This window comes from Solanum dulcamara, chromosome 11 (assembly GCF_947179165.1).
Source record: "Solanum dulcamara chromosome 11, daSolDulc1.2, whole genome shotgun sequence".
NCBI lineage: Eukaryota > Viridiplantae > Streptophyta > Magnoliopsida > Solanales > Solanaceae > Solanum > Solanum dulcamara.
Window position 1 is genome coordinate 60,468,847 of NC_077247.1, and position 24,968 is coordinate 60,493,814.

The window sequence follows — 24,968 nt, forward strand, 5'->3', positions numbered from 1 at the left end:
TTAATCATTTGAGCTTTGCTGATGATATAATCATTTTCACTTCAACATGTAGTAACTCTCTCAAGCTGATCATGAAGACACTGGAAGTGTATGAACAGACTTCAGGCCAGCTTATTAACACACAAAAGAGTCAGTGCATGATCCCTCTGAATACTGATCCTGAGATCACTGAAAGGGTCACTTCTACCACTGGTTTCAAAACAACTCATGGCCCTATTACCTACTTGGGTTGCCCCTTATATATTGGAGGTCAAAGGATCATATACTTTACTAGTATGGTGTCCAAAGTAACATCCAGAATTAGAGGATGGCATACCAAAATTCTCAGTTATGGGGGGAGAGCTGCTCTTGTGAAGTATGTGTTGCAGTCCCTCCCAATTCATCTCTTATCTGCTGTGATTCCAACTGCCACTACACTCAAACAAATAAAGTCCCTAATAGCAGACTTTTTTTGGGGATGGGACAAAGAAAAAAGAAAATACCATTGGGCATCATGGGAGACCCTCAGCTACCCAACAGATGAAGGAGGTGTTGGCATGAAAAATCTAAAAGATGTCTGCCTAGCAATGCAATATAAACAATGGTGGATTTTTAGGTCTAAGAAGACTCTATGGGGGAGCTTTCTGAGGGCCAAGTATTGCCAAAGGGCAAATCCAGTAATCAAGAAATGGGACACTGGTCAATCAATTATGTGGAAACACATGATGACAAACAAAGCTGAGATTGAGCCTCATATACAGTGGCACCTTAACTCAGGCTCTTGCAGCTTTTGGTGGGATGATTGGTTAAGAATTGGCCCCCTAGCTTATCACAAAGACTGTCTACCTAGACTTAACAATACCACTGTCTCCAAGTTCCTGAAGAATGGAGAATGGGATGAAGAGAAGGTGAGGCAACATGCACCACAGCATCTGATACAGAAGATTCTAAATGTTTCCTTCAAGTACCAACCTGACCTCCCAGATACAGCCTACTGGAAGCTGAATTCAGATGGAAACTTTACATGTGCTTCAGCTTGGAACCAAATCAGGCCTAAAAGAAACAAAACCATGACAGACAATAATATATGGCACAAGAATATACCCTTCAAGATATCCTTTCTTATCTGGAGAGCTCTCAGAAGCAAGTTGCCCACCAATGAAAATATTGAGCACTTTGGTCATGCAGCTGCTCAGTGTTCTTGTTGCTACAGGCCAGGATGGGATACTATAGATCACATTTTTATCTCTGGACACATGGCTAGTCACATATGGAAGTATTTTTCTGACTGTTGGGGTATACAACACAGCAGCAACCCAATGAGGAGCAATATGATGAAATGGTGGCTGGCTAAACCAAATAATGAAGTCCATAAACTATTATTGCAAGCTACTCCTATATTTATTTGTTGGAACTTATGGAAGAACAGGTGTGCTAGTAAATATGGTGGCAAAAAGTCTAGCAGTACTAGAGTGAAATTCTCAGTCATCAAAGAACTCTACATGCTGATCTTCACAGCTTTCCCTTACATTAGTTGGCCAAATGACTGGAAGGAGCTAATAGCTATGGTGGAAAGATGCAGCCATGAAATGAAAATCATCCAAGTCAGTTGGCACAAACCAGCATACCATGTGGTTAAACTGAATACTGATGGAAGTGCCTTGGATAATCCTGGAAGAATCGGAGCTGGGGGTATCCTAAGAGATCATAAAGGAAACATCCTTTATGCATTTGCTGCACCACTTGGAATTGGTTCTAACAACCAAGCTGAGGTACAAGCTGCAGTCATAGGCATTACTTGGTGTATTCAACATGGCTACAGCAGGGTTCTACTGGAGGTTGATTCTGAATTACTTGTGAAATGGTTAAAACAAGAGATCACATCTCCCTGGAACATCAGGAAATACATCACATACCTGCAGGAGATGATCATAATGCTGGATCTCTTTCAATGTAAGCACATATATAGGGAGGCTAATTTTGTTGCTGATACACTCTCCAAGCATAGCCACAGTGTAGATAGCATGGCTCAATTCTACAGTGTTCAACAGCTTCCTAAGGAAACAAGAGGATATTACATCCTAGACAAGATGGGGATGCCAAATTTTAGGAGGACAAAGCTGAAGAGGATCAAACAACCTCCTTGATTTGCATACCAATAATAGTAGTACAGAACTCCCTATGTATAAATTCATAGGTAGGAGTTTTGTAAAGGGGATAATCTCCCTTACTTATTGCATTCCTAGAGCAATCAACCTACCCCTAGAGGTAAGGATTAGAATAGATAGCTTCTTTTTTCTTTTCATTTTTGCTTGTGTAGGTATCAGTAGATTTGGAAAATGGGAACCAACAATTGCAAGCCAGGCAAGGAAAGCTGTAGTGATGCAGCACAGGAACCAGCAATGGGAATCAGCAATCAGGAACCAACTACAAGTAATTAGTATTAACTACTATAACTTGCAGAATTGCTTGTATGTATGTTTTTCTGTTGGTGGGTGCAGGTACCATAGGGAGCTGGTTCTGAGTACAACTAAGGGTCCTCTCTTGGGAGAAGCCTGCAACAACATGCACTTTAACCTCATTTACTATGGAAGTCACATGGAGCTACAAAAGAGTCTCCAGCAGCCTGTGCATCTATCCTTCCTGTTTGGCTTCTTGTCACTTGTCTTTACAGGTTCAAAGTATCTCAACAAAAGAGAAGCAACAACCTGGCATGCTAGGACTTCACCAAATATTCAGCCTCTCACTAATGCTAATACCTTCCCTGCAACACCTGTAACTGAGAATCAGCAGGGTAAGATGTGCAGGGTGAGTTGCAGCAGGTGGACCTGCACTATGGTCTCAAAACTTTGCAAGAGTACAGAATATACTATATTGACAAGGCCCAAGAAGTTTCAGCACAAACGGACAATTGGAGACGTTAGGCGAGCGGCCTTGAAAAAGCCAGCTGCCTTAGGCCTTGAGAGGGTGCCTTCTCTCCAATGTGTGCAAGAAGCTTCCAAACTTTGCAGAACAAAAGAAAGGGCTGTTTGTGTATACCCCAAGAAGTTTCAACTCAATCGGATAATTGGAGACGTTAGTCGAGCGACGTTGAAACCCAAAGCTCTATTGGAGGTCCTACAGCATAGAATGATATGCAGGGTGAGTTTCACTATGTGGACCTGTCCAAAGGCCTCCAAACTTTGTGTCATTGCAGAAAATACTATAGGGATAAGTCCCAAGAAGTTTCAGCACGAACGGACAATTAGAGACGTTAGGCGAGCGACCTTGAAAAAGTCAGCTGCCTTAGCCCTAAAGAGGGTGCAATTTTTCCAACTAGTGCAAAAAGCTTCCAAACCTTGCAGAACAAAAGAAAGGGTTGTTTGTGTATACCCCAAGAAGTTTCAACTCAATCGGATAATTGGAGACGTTAGTCGAGCGACGTTGAAACCCAAAGATCTCTTGGAGGTTCTCTCCTGGTTGCTAACTGATGCAGGTTCCTATTTGCCTTTGGTTGTTTGTTGTATTGATGCAGGTTGTTGGATTGATTCATCAACTTGTAATAACAACAACTACATAGAAGATATCACAAAAACAACCATCAAATCAAATAGAATCTCCAAATCCCCTGCACAAGGACCATCCTGCTGTTTGTTTGGCTATTGGATTAGAGTAGCCTTTTTCTTTTTCTTTCCTTTCCTTCTACCTTTTGACTGTGCAGGAACTTGTACACATGCAACATATCTATCCACAGTTGGAGGGCCAGCTAGGTGTGCTGCATACTACAGCAGTGGCATGATAGAGCACTTCTCTATTTGGAGCTTGCAGCTTGTGGAATTACTCAATGCATCCAGAACTCACATCAAGGGGATGGTGATGGAGTATCAACAACTGAGCTTGGATTGTGTGCAGGCACACAAGAACTCTCCAATATCTAAGGCACCATCTATTAAACCTCCTGGCAGCAGCAGCAACCATCAACACTCATTATGGGAGTCTAATCTGGGAGACCATTATTCTTGTTTGTGTGGTTGTTTATTTGTGAATGCAGGCTGCTGGAACACCATCCATGAAGCTGTAGTTGCAGATATTATGCCACAGAATGCTGAAGCTGAATTTGAGTGGAAGCAACAACAACTTCACAGCTGTGGAATGCAGCAGCTACAAAGACCATCAACAAGAGGAGTTGCAACCAGTCACAGCATCCTTGCAGCCAAGAGTGATATTTGGGACTTCCTTAGAGAATTATTCCCCATTTCACACTCTGAACTGAGGAGACAGCAGCCTGGCAGCTTAGGATTTCACCAACACACCAACACTAGCCCCAGCAGCAGTATTCAGCAACTCCAACAACTTCACCCTGCAGCTCAGATGGACCATCTACAATTCTTGTTAGCATGTTGTCTTGTTTTTGTGGACATGTGCAGGTACTTTAATGAGCTGAACACTTCAAAGGGGCTGATCAATCCCTCTTTGGAAGCAACAAGAACCTGTGTACAGGTTCACAAAGAGTCAAACAAAGGGAGACAGCAACAGCTTCCTTACAGCCAAGGCTCTTGGAACTCCTTCTTGGTTTATTTGTGGAGGTGCAGCAACTCAAGTCAGGGCTGCACCACATACAAAATGCCTTTTTCAAAAACTGGAACTCTTTGGAGCAGCTATGAGGGATGCAATGTCCTGGGGCTTCTATGGAGCAGCCTTCCAACCACATTCTTTAACATCAACACACCACAGCAACAACTCAACCAACTTGCAACACACAAGGAACATGGGTGCAGCAGCCTGCAGCTCTCTTTGGTGGTAAGGACTGTTGGTTGTGTTTGTCTATGCAGGTACTCCAAGAGGTCTAACCACCTCAAAACAAAGACCAACAAGCAGCCCAGGGAACCTGCAGCCATCAGCTTCAGCAACATGCAAATTGCCAGGTTTGTATGCTTTCCTTTTGGTTGCTTGTGCAGGTTGCAAATACAGAAATTGAGGAAGCCAGCTGCAACAGAGGAATGGCACCACAATCAGCATTTTTGGAACTGTTCTTGGAATTGTGTGTTTGTTTGGTTGTTTGCTTCTTTGTTTATGCAGGCTGTTGGAGATACAGTCCAGGTGGAACTCCAACAACCTCATAGACAACATCCAAGAACCAACAACAATATCATGAGTGGATGTAATATGTCACATCTCCATCAAATTCATATACATACTGAGGGAACACAACACCAAACAACTGCTCAACCACATACCAAACAACAATTCAACCACAGAGCTGAAGCTGAAAGTGCAGAATTGCAAGATGAAGCTCAACAGCATCAGCAAAAACAGATGCCAAAACTAACACACTCCCATGTACCTCCAGAATTGGTTGCTTGTGTATGTTTCTGGTTTTGTCTGACTGTCCAGCCTCCGTAGCTGGTAATCATGATACTGATACAAAGGCATACTTCACATTGATTTACTTGGTACGACAAGACTAAGAAGAGCAAAGATGAAAAGAATTCCCCATCCCATGCGAGATAGAAGTTTCGTATACTTGTTCTTCTTCAATGTAGCTATGTCTGGTACGTAGCATAGTTGGAATAGGACTAGTGTAGGTTACTTTTCTTTTTTCTCATGGAAGGGGAGAGTCTCCCTCATTTATGCTTTCATAGTTAAATTGTACCGGGAGGAGTCCTCTCACAGGTTTACTGCTTTCTAGTTATAGTTAGTCTCTTTTTGTACCGGGGATGAGTTAGCCGACCTTAATAGGTTAGCCGACTTATGAACCACCATAGGATCGGAGGTAAGGTTTTTGTCCCCCTCCTTGTATTTTTATTTTGATTATTTATGTTAAGGCTTGGGGGTGTTGCTTAACCCCTGACTGTGCACGAGAGGTGGGAGCCTCGTGTAGGGTCTGTTCCCGTAAAAAAAAAAAAAAAAAAAAAAAAAAATCACGAGATCTCTACTAATCACCAATTACTTATTGCAGATTGATGAGGTGGTTATACTCCTAGTCCTTTGTGTTAAAAGACAAACAGAAATATGAGAAGAAAATGTTATTTACTCTATTAAAAATAGAGAAAAAAAGAAAAATGGCTTGCACAGTTCAGGAGAGGCGCCAGTCATCTTTTTTTAAGACCGGGGTTGTAATAAATATACAAAAATACTCCGGTTTCTTTTTTGAATTTTGACTAACATTTTAATATGTATTTTTTAATTATATTGATATAAAGACACTGTAATTTATAATATTTTTTTGTATAATTTTTAACAGCTAAACTTTTATTTTAAATATCGAATTATTATAATCAAATTTAATTTAATAAATTAGTCAAATTAACTATCGAAAAACAACTATTTTGAAACAGTATTAAATATAGATAGATACAAGTAGAGATTGGCAAAAAAGTAGTACCTTAAAAAGATATTGGAAATGATACAGTTCTGTTTAATTTATATAATATCCTCAAGAGTGTATTTTAAGGGAAAACAATACTGTACTAAGTTTCCGTCTTTCCGACACCATCCTATTACTCCTTCCCTCTCAAATCAATCTAAAAATAGTTGTCTTAAATTATCTATCATTTTAAAAATTCAAGACAAAATTTAATTATTATTTTTCTCATTTCATACTTGGTAATAATTGTTCTTCAAAGCTACAAATAATCAATAGAATAACTATTTAATATCATAAGATAAGAATTAGGAAAAAACAGTCAAAAGAATTCCTTTTGAATTTATATTTTGTTAAAGGACATGTAAAAGAAAAACTAAACAGATCATTCGAGAGTGATCAAAGTTATGTCCCACCTTGCCACATTGAACCTTGAATTTCAAGTATCTGTCCACGTCTCTCTTTTCTATTTTCTTCCCCAAGTCAATTCACTTCTTTCTCCTTTGAGATATACAACTAATAAAGGGGTATTCCAATCTTCTGGCCAGTTCTTTCCTTGGCCTCTTGTCGATTGGAATAGACTAATTCATATATGGATGCTACAATTAGAACAATACTGTGGTCAATTAAGACTGGAGTCACCAGCCACGGTCAATAGTACGAGTAATGTATACATTTGAAGGGGATGGCACCCACCTTTTCTTGTCCACCCTTTTAAGGCAGTACCACACAATGATGTGACATTGTGAACAGAAATCTGTTTATTCTCTGCTTCAGAGTAGGTTATGCATAGGTGATACTTGTGTCACACATAAGAATACCGTTTAATAACAGAATGAGACCATAAGAGCCGAATGTTCTTCACTCAAGATACAAGGCATATGAGGTTAATAGAGCCAAGAAAAAGGAAAGGAAGATAAAGAATATCATGGGAATCCTGTTAAACGAAGTACAGAGTCTCAACTATACAATAACTGCAAACACCCCAACAACACTAATAGAAACATGATAAAGATACTTATAATATCAAATGACGGTTATTTGGAATTTGCAAATTTAACCTAATACAGAAAATAACAGAAGAAACAATTGATGTCAACACACATGCAGTACTAAAGTTCCTTGAGTAAGCAGAATGTTGAACTCATCTCCTCCAACCAGGAAGCACCTTTTCTGAAGAGGGAGCCAAAAGGTAATCATTGAGTCAGTGAAGTGTTCCACATTGATGAAAGTAAATGAGCTTATCACCCATTAATTCTGGGAGGATGTAAGAGAACCATTTACCAAAAGATACAAGGCATAAGACTATCACAACAATAGGGCATGCATTTAGTTTAATCTTTTAAAAAATTGGTTTTCTTGTTATTGTCTTAACTTTATGAATGGTCGGAAAGAAAGAATGATGCATGCACATCATCCGGACCCAAACACTAAAAATTATCATACATCAGTTAAGAAAAAACAAGCTATTCGATAAGTTACAAGAGAAAACAAGTAAGCACATACTTTTCTTGGGTTTAATCAAGATCAAATTTAAAAGTTTCCAACTATAATACTCATTCAGCTTAATCGAAGAAAAAAAAAGTTTCAAAGTAACACAAAATAACAAATGCACAAACAGAGAAAACTCACATCAACCTACGACAATTTCATTATGTACCCACTTTTGGAAACAAAAGAATCATCACAGATAGAAAGAAACATGTAGAAATACCAACTTGAAACTAAAAGCTCCCTAATCATTTCTTCTTACCGTCTTTCAAGGAAGACATTGGTCTGGTCTTGTTTCCACCTTTTCCATTTGCTTGCCCTGGCTTTTGAATCCGAGGTGACAATGAGTTGAATTTGCCATTGGCAGAGGATGGTAGAGAATGACGTCTGACAAACCCATTTTCAGCTCCATCATCACTTACCTTGGGAGATCCTTGAGCTTTAAGCTTTGCCTTAGCAGATTGAGTGGCAGCCATATAACTAGGCACACTTGGTGTATTCTGTGAAATATTCTCAGAATTGTCCTGCTTAGTGGGAAGAGATTTCCTCCTCCTAGTTCTTTCTTTGGTAGTCTGATCTTCCATCGAGCTAAGTTCCTCATTGACAACTGTGCTGTTTGCAGTGTTCCCAACATCCTCCGACTGCTGCTGCTCAGAGGTAGGATGATCGTGCAGTACATCAGCTGGCTCATCCACTGCTACAGGTAAAGGAGCTTCAATTACAGCCAATTTCTCGATTTCAGGAGCTGAATCACTCGTTTTCTCATAAGAATTAACCACCACTTGTTCAACGACATCTGGAGCTAAGGATTTTGATGTTATAGCCTGAGCCTGAGCCAGATTAGGAGTCTGTTGCACCTTTTCAGTTTCTGTTTCTGACCTCTCTGAAGGTGTTGCCAAAGCTGCAGAAACTTTTCTTAAATTGCGCTTGACTTTTTCAAGTTCATTTTGAGGCTGATCCTGCACTGGCTCTATGTGATGATTCGAAAATTTCCTGGGGTTGCGTTTAGCCTTTTCTGGTTCAGAAGAACTTACAGCATAAGCATCTCCATTTGATGCTGTAAGAACCTTTTTGACACTTCGTTTTGGTCTTACTGCTTCTGTTTCAACACTCACCTTGTTACCCTGCTTCTTCAGCGACTTTGCTCCAACTACTTTCTTTGGCTGTGGAAGTGGTTCCCAAAAGCGAGAAAGTGACCATCTTTCAAGCCACTGCCGAGCTGAATTAGGTTCGCACTCATCATACTGAAGGCTCAAAGGTATGGCTGTTGGCACTGCCACAAGAAGCTAAAACAACCAAGAGATTACCATCAAATACAGAATTATGTCTACACCAGAAAAATAAAAAGAAATACTTCAGTCCAAGATGGCTGGCATTATTACAATTGAGTCTAACTGTTTTTAAACGATCATTACTTTGCTTGCAATTCCAAGATATGTTAGTTTTATTCCAAGGAATTACAAAATGTTAGAATTCATACTGATCATTAGATGAGTTAACTCTCGTACTCTAACCCCCCACCCCCCCACCCCCAATTGTTTAAACTTCCTGACCATTCACATCCACTTTAGGTGGTATATGGATTCTTTTTTCTCAACAGTAATGGATATCCATTAGACCTTTGTGATACACATACTATGGGTCAGGCTTCGATAACTTCAGCTCAACTTCCAATTCTTCTTATGTAAAGCCCCAGATCTAGCATAGTCACTCTATTAAGGTATCAAAGATGGATTTACTGCCAGACTTGTTCAACTTTCTCAGAAAATACTAGCGGGCAAAACCTTCTTTTGATAAGCACAAAACAGCCTTAGTAAAAGACACGCAAAATGTTGCAGATCAAATAAGAATCAAAAGAGGCACCGTTATACTTCATTCTGCAGCCACACTGCAGTAATGAAAGCAATGATGCAGAAAAATCAGCAACACTTTTGCACTCTGGATATGCAGAATGTTGAAGCTGTATCAGAAACCGGATTTTCCAACTTTTAAAGATGTGTTCCTCCAGTTTTGTTAATCTTTACTCACCCCCTCCTTTTATTACACAACGGGAATTATTTTCAAGGTTCCTCAACCTTATTTAAACAGCGCCAATAACTTCCCATACTCATCTCCTTATACTAGGTTCTCTGTTTTTTGACATCTCTCTGGCCCATCGTCTACCATAGAAATATTTTTTTAAAAAAAAGTAAAAGGATGAAGCAACATCATCATTTTCTAACCCCCAATCTCCTAGTCAAATACATTATTGGCCAAAACGGGTCTTCAACTCCATCCCAACCTAGGGAAAAGGGAGAAAAAGAAAAGAAACAACACTTTACAGGAAAACCTGTGATGCAACATAACTTATTACTTAAAAAAAGGACAGATAGTTCAACAATACCTTGCGTGGAAATGCATAAGCTGTCAATTTTGCAGGCCTCTGCTCAGGATCCTGATTAAAGAAAGAATAAATGGAACACAGAGTCAATAGCCGAAACAATCTGTACCAGCATGAATAAATTTGAAATAGCTACTACAATCGGTCAAAGCTGAAGCAAGGGGAAAAGAAAAGCAGCCGTAGCAGATTCCTATTCATTTGATGTTACAACAAAGTTAAAAAAAAATTGATAAAAACAAATCCAAAATTTAGTTTTAGTACTTTGCACTCTTTTTTGGATCATCCAATTTTATGTGCAGTTCCTTTTGAATTATTCTAATTTTATGAGCACTTCCTCTTTTGGATTGTCCCAAGTTTTTGACACACTACTGCAAACATGAAAATCAGTTACTCCACTCTTAACCTTTAATAGTTTGAATTGGCTGCCAATTTACATCTAAATATGGAGATGATGTTTTAAAATCAAACTATATATAAATTACTTCTTCTATCACTAAAGTGGTACAGATAAGTTAAGCTCCCTACAAAACTACTATTTAAGTCAAACCAACTCCGTATATGTCCCAGTAAATATCAACTCCATCTTGTTTTTATGCCTATGCTTTTACAATAACAAAAGGAATAAGAATACAAGCAAGTTAGGGGGGAAAAGAGAATTTAGTATGACCCGTATTGCAAAAGTTACCTTAAGTTCCTCAAAACTATACTTTCCAAGCAACTGATGCCCAGGATCTAAGAGTCTAACCCTCCAGCCACGAGCTAATGCCTGAATCCTGACAATTGCCTGCATGCACCGTAAAGTAGCAACTGCCTGTCTCCTTACCAAATGCCCACGAATAAGAGCTTGTAGCCTTATGATGCCTTTGAGAGCTCGAAAAGCCCGACGAGCCTGAGGAAAGTCATAAGTGGATAAGGACATAGTCTTTTCAGAGAAAAGAACAATGGAAAGGTAGATCATGCTTTGAAATTCAAAGAGAAAAAGGCATCGAAGCTTCTTCAGTTTTAAGTCCAACTATTCTGTTCTACATAAAGGCTAAAGCTATGGGCTTTTAAGGAAAATATGCTGGCATGCTAAAAGTGTCGATTGATTATTTGACTTAACAGAAAAGGTTCCATATCTAATGCAGAACTAATATACACAAGCAGATATTAGGAACCTTAGTGCGTCACAAGCAATGACTATGTAGAGGATCACATGAATTCTACTGTCTCAATTACGCAAAACAAAAAGTTCTAAACTCTTACAGATCTTATACATTAGACGCATAAACATTCAAATATTCCACAATCTAAGAGAGAAGCTAACCATAAGAGTGAATACCTCAAATCTTAATCCAGAACTGAAAACCAAATTAAACTCTTAATAATCGGACAGCTTTTTTTTAAGAGATTAAAGTTGTAAATTCTGTTATTAAACAGTACCAAGTAACCCCTAAAGGCCGCTTGTGCTATGGTGGCAGCATGCTCTTGTCTTTTCAGCACAGCATCATCTATGAAGATTGCCCCATTCACATGCGGATCTATATCGAGTGTTGCAGAGGATAATGAGGCGGTTTCACATGCAAAGTCAGTGCTTGTACCCTTTTCCAATCCAGCCTGGTCACCACCACTATCAAAATTCTCAACTGGTGGATCCAAAGTTGGTGAATCAAGAGAGAGATCCCCCACCGGCGCTTTTGCAGAACATATTTTCTCACCGGAAGCATCCTTCATACAAAACATAGAAGTAACTTAACAACATAGGATCAAAAAATTTAAAATAACACGCATTATGTTGAAATCTCTAAAGATCTTGGTTTAAAGGAGGAAACAGTACGAGGAACAAGAGAGAAATGTCTTTTAGAATCCAGACTATGTTGAATTATGATACAATTCAAAATATTCTCTTACCTTAGATAAATGAGACTTGGATGATTTCTTCCCAAAAAGCACGGCCTTGATCCACTTGGCAGGAGATTTTTTCCCCATTGCAGACAGCCAGCTGCTGAATTAAAGGGGGTTTCAACTGAATCCTGCATTATTCAATAATAAACAAATTCTCCTTAGAACAAGTAAACATGAGGTAAGGTGCACTATAACTCAACATCAAAACAATCTGTGAAGGATAATCAAACTCTTCCCAAATAGAATCCACAGACACACACCGGTTAATCAGCTACAGCAATAAATGACGAAGATCTATATACTAAAGTTAGGAAGCTGCGTATGTAAAGCTAGGACATTGAAACATTTCTCACTGAATTGAATGCCTCAATACCACCAGTCACTGAGCCAGGATTACAACAACAGCGCCCACTACTACTACTACATCCCAATCAAACTAACAGAAAAAAAGAAATATAGTGTAACTTTGTAAACAGTGTCCTGTAAATACACTTAATAGCAACTCCGAAGAAGTGAACACTACAATTTCCTGAAAAAAAAACATATCAAATAGACAAAACAAAGTCTGTTAACTCAGAATCAGAATGCTAAAACGAGTAGACATTAAATCAGACCAAGATCTGTATGATAATTGAAGAAATGTAAAATTAAGGCAAAACAAAAGGTGTAGTAGGGTTTTCGGAAGAAATGTAGCTCAGATCTGAGAAGTACCTGAAGAACAGAAACGGAAGCTTCTGTTTTAAGATCCGAAACTTAGCATAAGTGAAATTCAAGAGGAAGAAGATAGCTATGAATGTAGATTGAGATGAAAGCTAAAAGGAAATAAAAACTTGAGCTGCTAAAGGATGGCCCATATGGCCATAGCCATCCATACCTTGAGGAAAGATGGACCCCTCCACCGCTTCTCTCTCTCGGATTTCGGATTTGTGCAGCACTTGTGGTAGATGTAAACAGTGACGGAGTCTCTACATATACGATAAGTACAAATGTATACTATCACTTTTAGTAAAGTTGGTCATTTCCTGCTAATCCACTTTTTATTAAGGCACACTGCGTCGTTTGAGTTATTGGTTTAGGAAACTATCACTCTCTTGTCCACTATATTAAAATTTATCTTCAATTTAAAAAAATTAAAAAATATCTTATTATTCTATACATATTTTATTCTCATTATTAAATGTATCTCAGTTTTCAATATTTAAATAACTTATTAACGTAATAGATTTGGCCTCTATTTCCTCTTCTCTCGTATCTGTCCATCTTTCTGATGGTGAAGGAAGAAATTATGACTACTTATAATTAATAGAGGTGATATAGTAAAATTATCAATTTATTTATTACTTTTTAAGGAGACGAATGTGCCAAATCAAACATAGACAAATAAAAATGGACGGAAAGAGTGGTATCATTTACGGAAAAGGGCTAAAGAATAACCTTTGAAATATACAATTTTTTGTTAATCCCACCACGTCATAAATGAATGTCTAATCTAATTCATTTTAAATTCAATTAGAGTATCGTATTTTTCCTCCTTGCATCTGCGACCGTTGCAGCTAAACTAATAAAGGAAAGAGTAGTGGAAGGGTGACGTACATCACATGGGTTAGTGTTATCACGAGCTGGAAGAGGTTCGATTTCTCTATTGGATCAAAAATGTCTTCATCTTATTTGTTGTTTTCTACTAAATAATTCAGATTTGTTTTCTATTAAGGGGAAATATGATGAATTTTGAATATTTTAAGAATATATTTGATCCGAGTATAAATTTTGTGCACCGCCAGTGTATAACTTTTTTACACCATTAGATAACACTAACCTGCTACAACAAGTAACAACTTTTTTTCTAATTATTTGCTTTTTCCAAAATTCAAACACTCATTCTTTTTATTTTTCCCATTAATCTCTCTTACTTGAAAACCTCCGTATTCATAGCTCCTCAAACTTTTTTAAAAAAAACTTTTCCAAACGAATATGTTCATAATCCCTTCTGTATCTATAAATTGTTCATTGTGTTGTATTTATCAGGAACTTCTTTTGAAAGAATGATTTGTAAAAAATTTTCAATTATTGAAACTAATGTTTATTACACAAGAATTTTTTCATAACAATTTCCAGTCTCCATTACAATTCCAACATAAAAAAAAAAGGCAGGCTGATGCATTAAAGCTCCCGCTATGTGCAGGGTCCAACATAATAAAGTGGAAAATTGTGAGATCTAAATAAGAAAAAAAATAATCCCACCAGGAAGATAGAATAAAATGAAGCCTTTTAAAAAAAATTAATCATGTAATCAAAATTAAATTAATCAGAGATTAATTGCAATAACCGATAATGATGATGACATCACAAGAATTTATCTAACACTTTTAAGAATACACTCCAAAGAAGAACTTCAGATCAGAGTGTTAATTAGGAATATTATGGTCACTAACAATTTGATACATATGGAACTACAACAATTCATAATGAACATAAAAAAAAATTCAAAAAAATAGATATTTGAGACAATAAATTTTATTTTTTTTAAGATTCATAATATTTGAGGGTTGAATAATTACTTTAGTGATTGATTTAGCATGATGTTGAGAACAAATAATAATAGTTTAATAAATAACATTCAGTAGTGAAAAAAAATTGGTCTTGAAGAATTACTTTGTTGGTATGAAATCCACGAAAAACATAAGATGTAGTAAACGATGTTGAAAAGGAAAGAATTTTGATTTTATAATTAGGATTCAATTTTCCTTTAATATGTTTTAGTCATAAAGTATAATTATATGAAAAGTAAAATTACCGAATGGTGTAAGAAGACTAGTTTCACAAAAATTAAACTCTATCTTTATACTAGGAGATAATTAGATTTTTTTTTGTTTTATTTTATTTGAGTCGATGAAATCTACATCCCTCTATGAATGGATGCACCTAAACTCATATAAACAAATCACTCCAAGTAGATAAACCACCTTACCAAAACAAATCCCATCAACAGTCAGTTTTTTCTTTGTTTCTGATTTGTTCCTTTTCCAAAATGAAAGAAAACAAGTCCTTCATATGACATTGCATTAGTTAAGGACTTAAGGTGTCACTTTTTAAAACAGTAACTAATATGATAATTTTGATTTCAATACATTTTGTTCTTAATATCTATTTGGTCTTCTCTACCATTTGTTTTTGGCTTGTTCCTTTTTCAACATGAAACAAAACAATTTCCTCAGATGACAAAACATTTTACGTTATCACAGTTTAAACAGTAATGTGATCATTTAGCATTCAATTATTTTTGTTCATGTTGTCTATTTGGTATTTTTGTACTGTTAACCATGTGATTGTGAAAGAAAAAAAGGGGGAAAGACTCTCATTATGGACCATGGAGTAAAATAAAATGAAATTGGAAAAGAACAAAAAAGAGTAAAAGTAATGTTAATCTGATACTCTTTATAGAACCCAACATTCAAATGTAAATCGATAAAAGTCATTAGAGATTACTTATGTAAAAAAGAAAATCCCACAAAAGAAAAGGATATATAATTACATCAGTGATAATGTGTTCAATTAGCAATTTTTTAAGTACCAAGAAGGCAATGATTCGAATGCTCTCTAAAAGTGGTCCATTTGATTTCAAGAAGCAACGGGGTTAGGGGATTTTTATTATTGATGCCAATGATAATAATATTACCATTCTAAAGTTTAATATAATGTCTGACTTTTCTTAGAAAAGGTAGTCCTTACCAGATTCTATACGATAAAGAATTTTATCTATTTTGAAATTTATGAAGTCATTTTCTCTTAGCATATAAATATAACGATTGAAGCTGCAAATATATATATTAATAGAAGATGAGGTGGATCTATCTCTGACCAAGTAGTTTAAGTGGTCCGCTATCTAACATTTTTCGTATCTTGTTCGTGTTCGGTGACTTTCGCTAAGGTTTTTGATCTACTTTCGAAACTTAAATTCATCTCTTTAAATGGCTAATGCCTAGATTAGGTCTGAAAGATAGCTATTCTTCGCCTCTCGAAGTCAATTATTTCCGATCAAGGGTGTTCTATTCTGTTGGTAATAATGGAACAATTCTGTTCTTAGGAACAAAGAGAAGCAGATTTATTCTATACTCGATAAGTACCAATACGCAATGGGGGGATCAGTTAGACGAGCCGGTAGCTAGCTACCCCGATTCACACCAAGTTCTCTTTGTCGATCAGTTGATTGGCAAGCCGACTGATACGGCCCCTTCTTCTGCTGTGGTTGAATCGGATAAAACCGGTTAGATAGAGTAAGTGGAGCTGAACATCTAAAGTTATCAACTCCGTTCCTGTGGGTTTTTGAGGAGCGAGAGAAATTGTTGGAATTCTATGAAAGGGTCTCGGGAGCCAGGATGCATGTCGGTTTCATACGACCAGGTGGAGTGGCACAAGATATGCCTCTTAGCTTATGTATAGATATTGATTCATTCACACAACAATTTGCTGGGGAGAATTTTCAAAGGAAGAAATCTTAAAAATCGAAGAAAAGGCAAGGGCGATTTCTTCTAGTTCATACTCCTGAATTCCCCTTTTCTCTACTTCTTTTTCGTCTCTACTCGTGATTGATAGTACTCTTAATATTTCATATATATATATAAAGGCGGAATGACCTGAGAGACCCTTGTACTTGGCTCTGTTTGTCACCTAAATTCTTCTACTCACGATTTTGTCAAGTGAACACTTAAAGTTATTAAAACGTGTTCTTTTAAATCCCTCTGACCATTGACCAAACTTATGTGACATTTATTTGCTGAATTAGATGAAGTGCGTGATTACACGCGTTTAAAAGCAAGTGAAGACAAAATTTTAATTAAAAAATATTAAAATTAAAAAGGAAAATATAACATTTAATAAAAAGAAAAGAGAAAAGTTTCCAATCTTCTCATTCCCATTTACTGTTCCTCTTCTTCTTCCTTGCTGCCGCCGCGGCCATTTTCGCCCACCCTCCTCCCTCCCCCACTTCTTCTTCAATTCTTATCTTTCTCCATCCTCTTTCTATCATCTAGTTGTTTCTCTATTTTTCTCTTCTAACACAAAAGATTTATCAAAGAAAAAAAAGGAAAAAGAAACAAAGAAGAGAGAAAACAAGATTTAAATAGCAAATAGATGAAAAGGTTTAGAAGAGAGAAAAAAAATAAAGCTTGGGAAAGATTAAGATTTATTCTAGTTAATTAAAGAAATCAAGAAAGAAAAGGAAGATACACTTTTACTCCAATTCAATTTCAACCAAACAATTCACCAGCGGTGACTAACTTTGAATAAAGTGGCCGGAGAGACATTTTTTCCGGTGAATCAGTTTCAAAAGATTAATTTTGGAGATGAATTTGAGATTATTTTTTATTTTAGAAAATAATATTTGTAATAATAAAAATGATGTGATAATTTTTATCCACGTGACAATTTTTTTCTGATGTGGATAGTGATGTGTTATCCACATCAGCGCGATTGAGAAACACTCTTGGTCAGAGAGGTTGCATTTTAATAACTTCAAGTGTTCACTTAGCAAAGTCGTGAGTAGAAGAATTCAGATGACAAACGGAACCAAATACAATGGTGTCATTCGGCCTATATCTAAATCTAAGACACATGTCACAAAAAAAAAATCCTTTAGGGAGACAATTGAATATTATAAAAAGGATATTTCAGTGGGCAATGTTGAATTTCTAGAATAGAAGCGTCTTTTAATTGGAGATACGCTGAGAGGGATGTAGGGAAGAAGCCTCCAATTTACAAAAAAAATATGGAAAGACAAGAAGCATCCCAGTCCATTAATAATCACTTTGTAATGATTTAAAGCTGCGGTCCCCTATGGTTCCTTCATTAGGTACACCAAACAAAAAATGAGTCCTTATCATTATTCCTCAACTTACCTATAGGGATGGAGGGACCTTCTCACCTCTCAACATCCATGTGCCCATCAACAAACATAAATACTAGCTCCCTCTTTTACATGATTATGATTTCAAACTCTTTTAACTTAAAACACATACAAATGATTCTTCCAGTTTAAACAACCGGTAGATTTTAATTTTCTTTTATATTTCAACGAATCAACAATATCTCATCATGGTTTTGTGATAAACATACATTTGCGCGCAACTAACTTACTCCTCTATAATGTCATACCAAATACTCATATTTTACTATTTTATATTTACGATATCATTTATGCACTTAATTAATTTAACAAAATATCTATTATCGAGTAATTTTATTCATCAAAGCTTAACAATCCCCTGGAATTTAAATGCGAAATGTCGATCCACTGGTCACACGAAACTCATCATGTCGTGTCACTTGTTAAGTTATGGCTGACGTGGAGAGGAATGGAGCAGAGTACGTGCCACCGACGGTTTGTAAATGTCCAAGCTTAAGCAAAAAAAGTTTTTTCCTACTTCACGAGAATGTTACCCTTCACCGACTTTATTCTTTACAAGATAAAAAAGGTTCTCTGTAGCAATATAGGATTTTCAGTCACACGAAACTGACAGCAAAGCTGACAGACAGCGATTATAATAATGTCGAAGGAGCATCATCCAGTTGTCCTAAACTTGAAAAAAAAAATATTAAAAAGAAACAAACATATGACAATTGTTAGCTAACATGAGGATTCTTTTAATAGGTAAAGATAACATCATCGAATAGGAATTGCAAAAAGAAGACAACGACAGACACAACTTAACAATAGAGGCATGAGTGAACAAAATATCTCATTGGGATAGCACAGATTACTTCAGGATAAAGGCAAGCAAATAGCTGTTCTTAGCAGTGAGCATTTCAGCTGCACAACTGTAAAACTCTATAGGAAAGATCAACGATTAGGAATATAGTATTATAAGAGCATTAGAAATTCAGCTCTTTCGTCCAAAGCTCTTCAATTTCTCTGACTGCACGAAAAGGCAAACACTGTCTTCATGAGGCTTCACGATACTTTTGACATATTGTAAAACCAAAACTGGTTCTTGCAACAGCTAGAAATATTAATCATCCGTTGGATGTCATATTCTTATGGGCCTCCAACGAAGTTCCATATTGTTAGAGTCACGGCAGTACCAATATTAAGTGATTGGTGGTCCTGCATTTCTCATTGCCTGAAATAGAAACCCAGACAGGCACAAGAATTTTGACTTCTCTATCTCCTCAATTAGTTGGTGCTGAAAGCCCACTTCTACTAAGAATTTATTTTGTTGAGTCGGATCATGATGAATGAATGATAGTGCACAATTTACATTACTCAACAAAAATATCAGATATTTATCCATTTCCCATTGGAGGTCTCATGATGACCAACAGAAAAGAACTTCATACAATTTGGATACAAGTGATCAATATGTACATTGTCTCATAGTCGAGTAATACAACATGAAGATAAAGACAATCAGAGTTCCTAAACAGCACATAAAAGGACAATTTCTTGCTACATTTATTATTAATGTAGCAACAGCACAGAAAACATTGCAGCTTGACCCGGTAAACCTACCAGGAAAATCTACCGTGACAGATTCAGCCAGAAAGATGTCAGTCAGCCGTCCAGCTCTGCTCAACTATCTCACGCACCTTCCTGTTGTACTCACGCTTGTTCTCACTAAACATGCGAGCTGCTTCTGAATTAGCTGGCGAGTTTGGGTTTGGATCACAAAGCAAAGACTGCATTTCAAGAATGTCAAATATTAGGGGATGCTAATATTAATGCATTCTCAGTTCAGTTTCATTTATGAATAGACTTGACTCCAGTGTCACACCAGACAGACCAGAATTCGATTACTTCATTAAAAAAATGATAAGATCCACATGCTGTGGAAAACACTACTGACAACCAAAAACTTGAACTGGACTTCTATGGAAACATGATGCAAAGATGGTGGTGAGAGAAGATGTTTTAAACTCCCAAGATAGCGCCTAGATGAAATATAATGTGAAATAGACAGAACGGTATCGAAGTTAAAAGTAAGAACTGCTTGAACCAAATAAATTTAACAAAACAGAAATAAACTTGCCTCTCCAAGCAAGTATATTCAATGTTCTAAGAACAAGGACCTGACCTGTTTCCTTTATACCAACAGGTCGGATTGCTCTTTCTTTAGTTACTTTATTCATTTGTTACATTAGTTAATTTACTACTAGTGAAAATGACACCAAGCACAGTATGTGCATCTACGAAAATATTTATCATCTCATTTGAATCATATAATGAAGTCTGCAATCCCAACTTATCCAAAATTACAGATATCCTGTTCTCATCATTGTACACTATCCTGCCACCAGTTCAAACAGAGAAATACAAAGAAAAACATAACTCAATAAGTGTCCACTAACAGATACAGGACAATGAGCTACTTGACCAACCAGAATATAATGTCTTACAAATGGTAAAACTATTAGGGCCGTTTGGTTGCTTGTTAAAGTTATGCGGGTATTAGTAATACATGTATTAGTTATGCAGAGTTTAGTAATGCAGGGTTTAATAATTTCTTTGGGTGTTGGTTTGTTATGTTAAAAGTTAATAAACATTATATACTTCTTAAAAGGTATCAATGTAACATTATGAATCGATTTAAAGAATCCAACTAGACTCTATAAATCTAACAAACATGTAAGAACAGGAAAGGTGAGTAAATCAGAGATATATGATTCTGGATTGAAATCTTGGGATTGGAACAATGTAGGATTTAGTCCATTGTGGTGGATTTGGGACAGTTGGATCTCCGAATAGGTCTGTGGCGGCGCTTGTGCCGATTGTGGATAAGGGGGTGATGGAGATTGAAGATCTTGCATCTGGGTATTTTGCTAAATTCGATCAAATTGCTCTGAATTTTGAGGAAATGCAGACAGTAATCAAGATCTGGAAGTGAAAGAAGATGGATTTTGTAAGAAATGCAAAATTTCTAATGAAATCACTCACTCCTCACCGTGTGTTTACTTAATAGAAAAGAGTTGGGTAAGAAGATGATCAAAATGGTGCTTATGTTTTCTAAAAAGATGTGGAGTATATTTGATTGAGAGTGAAGGGTAAAGTTGTCAATTTGTATTTTTATTCAGGTATTAGTTATTCAGGAATAACTTATTCCATCTTCTACCCGCATAAAATAATACATAGATTGACTCATAACTTATACATGTATTAGTTATGTGATTTTCTAATTTTCTAACCAAACATAGTATTGTGTGTTGAATTTTATACCTTACACAAAAATGCTGCCAAACATGGTAAAGCTTTTGCAATATTTTATACCTGAATAAATCAACCCTCATCCAGTAACCAAACGGCCCCTCAGTACATCATATGAAATACAGAAGGGCACAAAGCTACAAAACTAGACAAGGCGGGGACAAAAGAGATGACTTAATAAAATAAAACACATACACCAAGGAAATAATAGAAAAGATGTTTTCCATGTTGCATTTCTTTAACATTCTGCAAAGACATGAGACACACTGATGCATTTAATAACAATCTCAACATACCTGGATTGAAGTGAGTATAGCAGCAACATCATATATAGGACTCCACTGATTTTGCAGTATGTCCAAGCAAATACTTCCATCGGCATAAACTGACCATAGATAGATAAACAGTGATATGAGAAATCAGCAAAACTAAAAATTACTCAATCTTATACTTTGTATGAAAAAGACACAAAGTAGAATTAAGGCCTTTTTTAAATGTAAAGTTGAATCGAGGCTAATACACAAGGCAAGAAGTATCCATTCCTAATGACTTGAGAGATCTTGAATTAACTTCTGAACAAGGTACAAATGAAAAATAAACAGGACATAGATCTAATTGACACACATACATTAGATCAATTCTCTCAATAAGCCAATAATTAAACATAAAAAAATACAACGCTCAGATTGCATAGGTACTGAGCTTCAATTGCATGGACTGCCAGCTGTAAATAAAAGATAAGAAAAATAGGTGCAGCAAAACAAGGATATTTGGGGGAAAAGAGGGGCTACATTTACTTTCTTTTGGGTCCAGAGGAAAAGGGAATCACGGGTGTGGCACAAGTACATCAAATTTCAGCTGATAGTTCCCATGTACTTCCACACTGTTATTTCTCCGAATTTATATCATTTTGTTACAAGGGCATCTATATTGATATTCTCTACTATTTATTTTATTTCATTTATGATAAGTTTCTCCACTATATTGATTACTTTAAAAGATGTATAAAAATGTATTTAAAAAAAGATAGAATATGTAGCCATATGGGGTGAACGTACAAGAAGTGCAATGGGCCATTGCTTTTTATATTTCACAAACTTTGACTGCATTATGCATGTAAAATGGCAAGATCAAATATTGAGACCAATTTATTCAGTACAAAAAAAGAACTTCAACTAAAAGTGGTAAAGTACATGGCCTAATCTAGTATGAATTGGAATTAAGCTTTAGGTCTTAACACATACACAACTTTTACATACGCATGAATCACAAAGCATATTCACTTTCATACACAACCCAAGCAGCTATCAGAATATGGCTAATTTTCTCCTATTCAATAACTTCAAGAAACAGTTAAATAGGAATTGGAATATGCATCAATATTTTCAAGAGATAAATGAGGGAAAAGCATATTGTTTACATTCTTTATAAGGACATGTTTATATGATATAGGTATTACAGACTACAGCAGGTGATGGCATGAGAATTAGGTCTCAGATGGACTGGCTCTGTGGAGGAACTCTGGGAAAAATAATTCCACAAAGTGTTGGCATGGTGACAGAGATGCAAGGGTTTTTGATATATGAAGAGTTAAAACCAAAGAATTACATGGCACAGAATTTAGACTAACGATAAAGGATTAAGAATAATAGAAGATTGAGGAATCTCTTCACAGAAATACAAATAGCCTGATGGTGATGAGGGGCAGGATAGGATGATGATACAGAGGGAGAGAATGCACTGCGAGGAGTTTCAAAATGGAGATTGACGGGTGATGCAGAATGTGTGGCCTGTGGGATATTTTTTTTAAAAAAAAAGGAAGCTGGCTTCCTTCTCAGTGCACACAATGTGAGACGCAATACTAACTATACTAATTTAAAAAGGTCCCCGAATCAAAATAACTCCTTGTTGATACTACTAGTCTTGGCACCACAAGATAAACTGAATAAGCAACCTAAGCTTAAAGTTGAAAGTTTACCTGTTCTATGGACTATAATTACGCGAAGAGTGGGAGAGAAAGAAAATGCAACGGTTATATAGGCTACTTACTATTCGGATGGAACATCCTGGATATAAACCGAACCGTTGGAGGCTTGTTGGGGTAATCCTCCGAAAACTGAAGTGTCAGCTTAAACGTACCTGTACACAAATAACAAGTTTACTAGTCAGAATTGGGGTGAACGGCATGCTATAAATATGAGGGTTCTTGCCCATAAAAACAAAGACGCGCCTGCTCATCCTCCATTTTATTGAAAGAGGAAAATCAAGGATGTTAAATCAACAATAACAACAACATACCCAGTGAAATCCCACTAAGTGGGGTCTGGGGGCATAGTGTAGTGGGGTCTGGGGGCATAGTGTACGCAGACCTTACCACTACCTCGAGGAGTTAGAGAGGCTATTTCCAAAAGACCAAGGATGTTAAATCAATATTTTAAAAATGATTATGGTGGGGACTATGGTCATACAACACAAAAGACAGATTCCTAGAAACCTTCTTCACTGGAAGATTGTAAACAGATCATCCTAGCATGAAAAGCATATGCATTACTCAGGTGGTAGTGATTGTATCCACACAAGTCACAAGATATTTCATCCACATAGTTAAGTGTCTCAAAGTGCAATTTAAGCATTTAAAAGGAACACAGAAATAACAAAGTAAAGAAGAAAACAGCAAGTGGCATTTGACTGTGTATCTATGCCTCTGGAGAAAAAGATTGTAACTGAACAAGAATTTCCTCACCTCCATCCCAAGGTGTATCATCAGGACTGCATTTCAAAGAAACAAGAAACGGAAGTGCATAAGTAGAAAGAAGTACAACAGCAATCAATCATAAAGTACAATTCAATCATTTAATCCAGAGGCATACCCGAATATAACAGCATTCCAAAGCATTATATTGTTGTCATAAGGAGCACCACTGATGCCAGCAGGTGGATCCTGCTGTAACCTCTTAAAATCCCTCATCAATCTTTTCCTCGCCGGCGTCGACATCCTCACCGCCTAAATCCACTAATCACAATTCAACAACTTGTCAAATTCGAAAAAATAATCTAAAATTTTCACTAATTTACGTAGCAGTTTAGGGAATCAGATGGTATGAAATCGAACGGAGTCAAAAACAGTAAATCAAGAAAACCCTAGATCCACAAAGAAATTGAAAATAATTCCATAAGATATATAACCATTGATTGAGATGTAAAGGAGGAAAATGAATTACCTGAGTGTTAAAGCGGCAAGAATTTCAGTCAATCTTGGATGTTTGATTAGTTAAGAGTTGAGGTTCTTGATGGCCGGGCGGACCTCCTTGGGGGAAATAAGGAGACTTTGAGTTTGCGTAATATGTAAGCTGCGACCCCAATATATATACACCCTCCACCCTACTCCGTTTTCATTTTAATCTATATTACTTTACGATTTTATCGCAATAAATTAATTTTTTCTTATTTCTCCTATCAAATGAGTCCTAATAAAATAATATATTTTATATTTAATGTTAATAATTTATAATAATATAAGTATTTATATTTTTTTTAAAAAAAAACTTTCTTGAATTTGATGCTCAAACAAATACCAGCACATAATTGAGAAACAAGGAGAAAACACATTATTCTTTTGATAAATAATTTAGTAGTAATTGAATATGAATTAGTTGATATTCTGGAGAGACAAAAAAATTGTACTTGAAATTAAACTG

The 24,968-nt window shown here is 36.4% G+C and overlaps 2 protein-coding genes across 4 annotated transcripts; both read right to left on the minus strand.

Moving 5' to 3' along the window:
- Positions 1-7,226: 7,226 nt before the first annotated feature.
- On the minus strand, positions 7,227-13,119 carry LOC129872353 (protein IQ-DOMAIN 31-like). Of its 2 annotated transcripts, none has more exons than XM_055947333.1 (7): positions 12,952-13,119; positions 12,084-12,205; positions 11,616-11,900; positions 10,879-11,082; positions 10,197-10,247; positions 8,076-9,099; positions 7,227-7,495 (listed from the first exon to the last, which is right to left on the minus strand). In XM_055947333.1, the coding sequence occupies exons 2-7, from the start codon at positions 12,159-12,161 to the stop codon at positions 7,467-7,469; spliced, it is 1,671 nt and encodes a 556-aa protein (XP_055803308.1). In that variant the 5' UTR covers positions 12,162-12,205; positions 12,952-13,119; the 3' UTR covers positions 7,227-7,466. The 2 variants fall into 2 exon arrangements, with proteins under 2 accessions (XP_055803308.1, XP_055803307.1); XM_055947332.1 differs by having other exon boundaries at positions 12,789-13,119.
- Positions 13,120-19,331: 6,212 nt separating this feature from the next.
- Positions 19,332-24,627, minus strand: LOC129872844 (ubiquitin-conjugating enzyme E2 2-like). 2 transcript variants are annotated; one of them, XM_055947785.1, is made up of 6 exons: positions 24,492-24,627; positions 24,141-24,283; positions 24,014-24,039; positions 23,320-23,409; positions 21,567-21,655; positions 19,332-19,748 (listed from the first exon to the last, which is right to left on the minus strand). In XM_055947785.1, the coding sequence occupies exons 2-6, from the start codon at positions 24,263-24,265 to the stop codon at positions 19,620-19,622; spliced, it is 459 nt and encodes a 152-aa protein (XP_055803760.1). In that variant the 5' UTR covers positions 24,266-24,283; positions 24,492-24,627; the 3' UTR covers positions 19,332-19,619. The 2 variants fall into 2 exon arrangements, with proteins under 2 accessions (XP_055803760.1, XP_055803761.1); XM_055947786.1 differs by having other exon boundaries at positions 24,141-24,274; positions 24,492-24,617.
- Positions 24,628-24,968: the final 341 nt, after the last annotated feature.

What these genes read in the sequence shown, in the direction of transcription:
- LOC129872353 (XM_055947333.1), bottom strand. Translation starts at nt 12,161, where the DNA reads ATGGGGAAAAAATCTCCTGCCAAGTGGATCAAGGCCGTGCTTTTTGGG. An exon ending in ATAGTTTTGAGGAACTTAAG is followed by an intron (nt 10,248 to 10,878) that starts GTAACTTTTGCA and finishes TTCTTTAATCAG; the next exon opens with GATCCTGAGCAGAGGCCTGC. An exon ending in CTTATGCATTTCCACGCAAG is followed by an intron (nt 9,100 to 10,196) that starts GTATTGTTGAAC and finishes TGGTTGTTTTAG; the next exon opens with CTTCTTGTGGCAGTGCCAAC.
- LOC129872844 (XM_055947785.1), bottom strand. Translation starts at nt 24,265, where the DNA reads ATGTCGACGCCGGCGAGGAAAAGATTGATGAGGGATTTTAAGAGGTTA. An exon ending in TGATACACCTTGGGATGGAG is followed by an intron (nt 23,410 to 24,013) that starts GTGAGGAAATTC and finishes ATTTGTGTACAG; the next exon opens with GTACGTTTAAGCTGACACTT. An exon ending in CAGGATGTTCCATCCGAATA is followed by an intron (nt 21,656 to 23,319) that starts GTAAGTAGCCTA and finishes ATCTATGGTCAG; the next exon opens with TTTATGCCGATGGAAGTATT.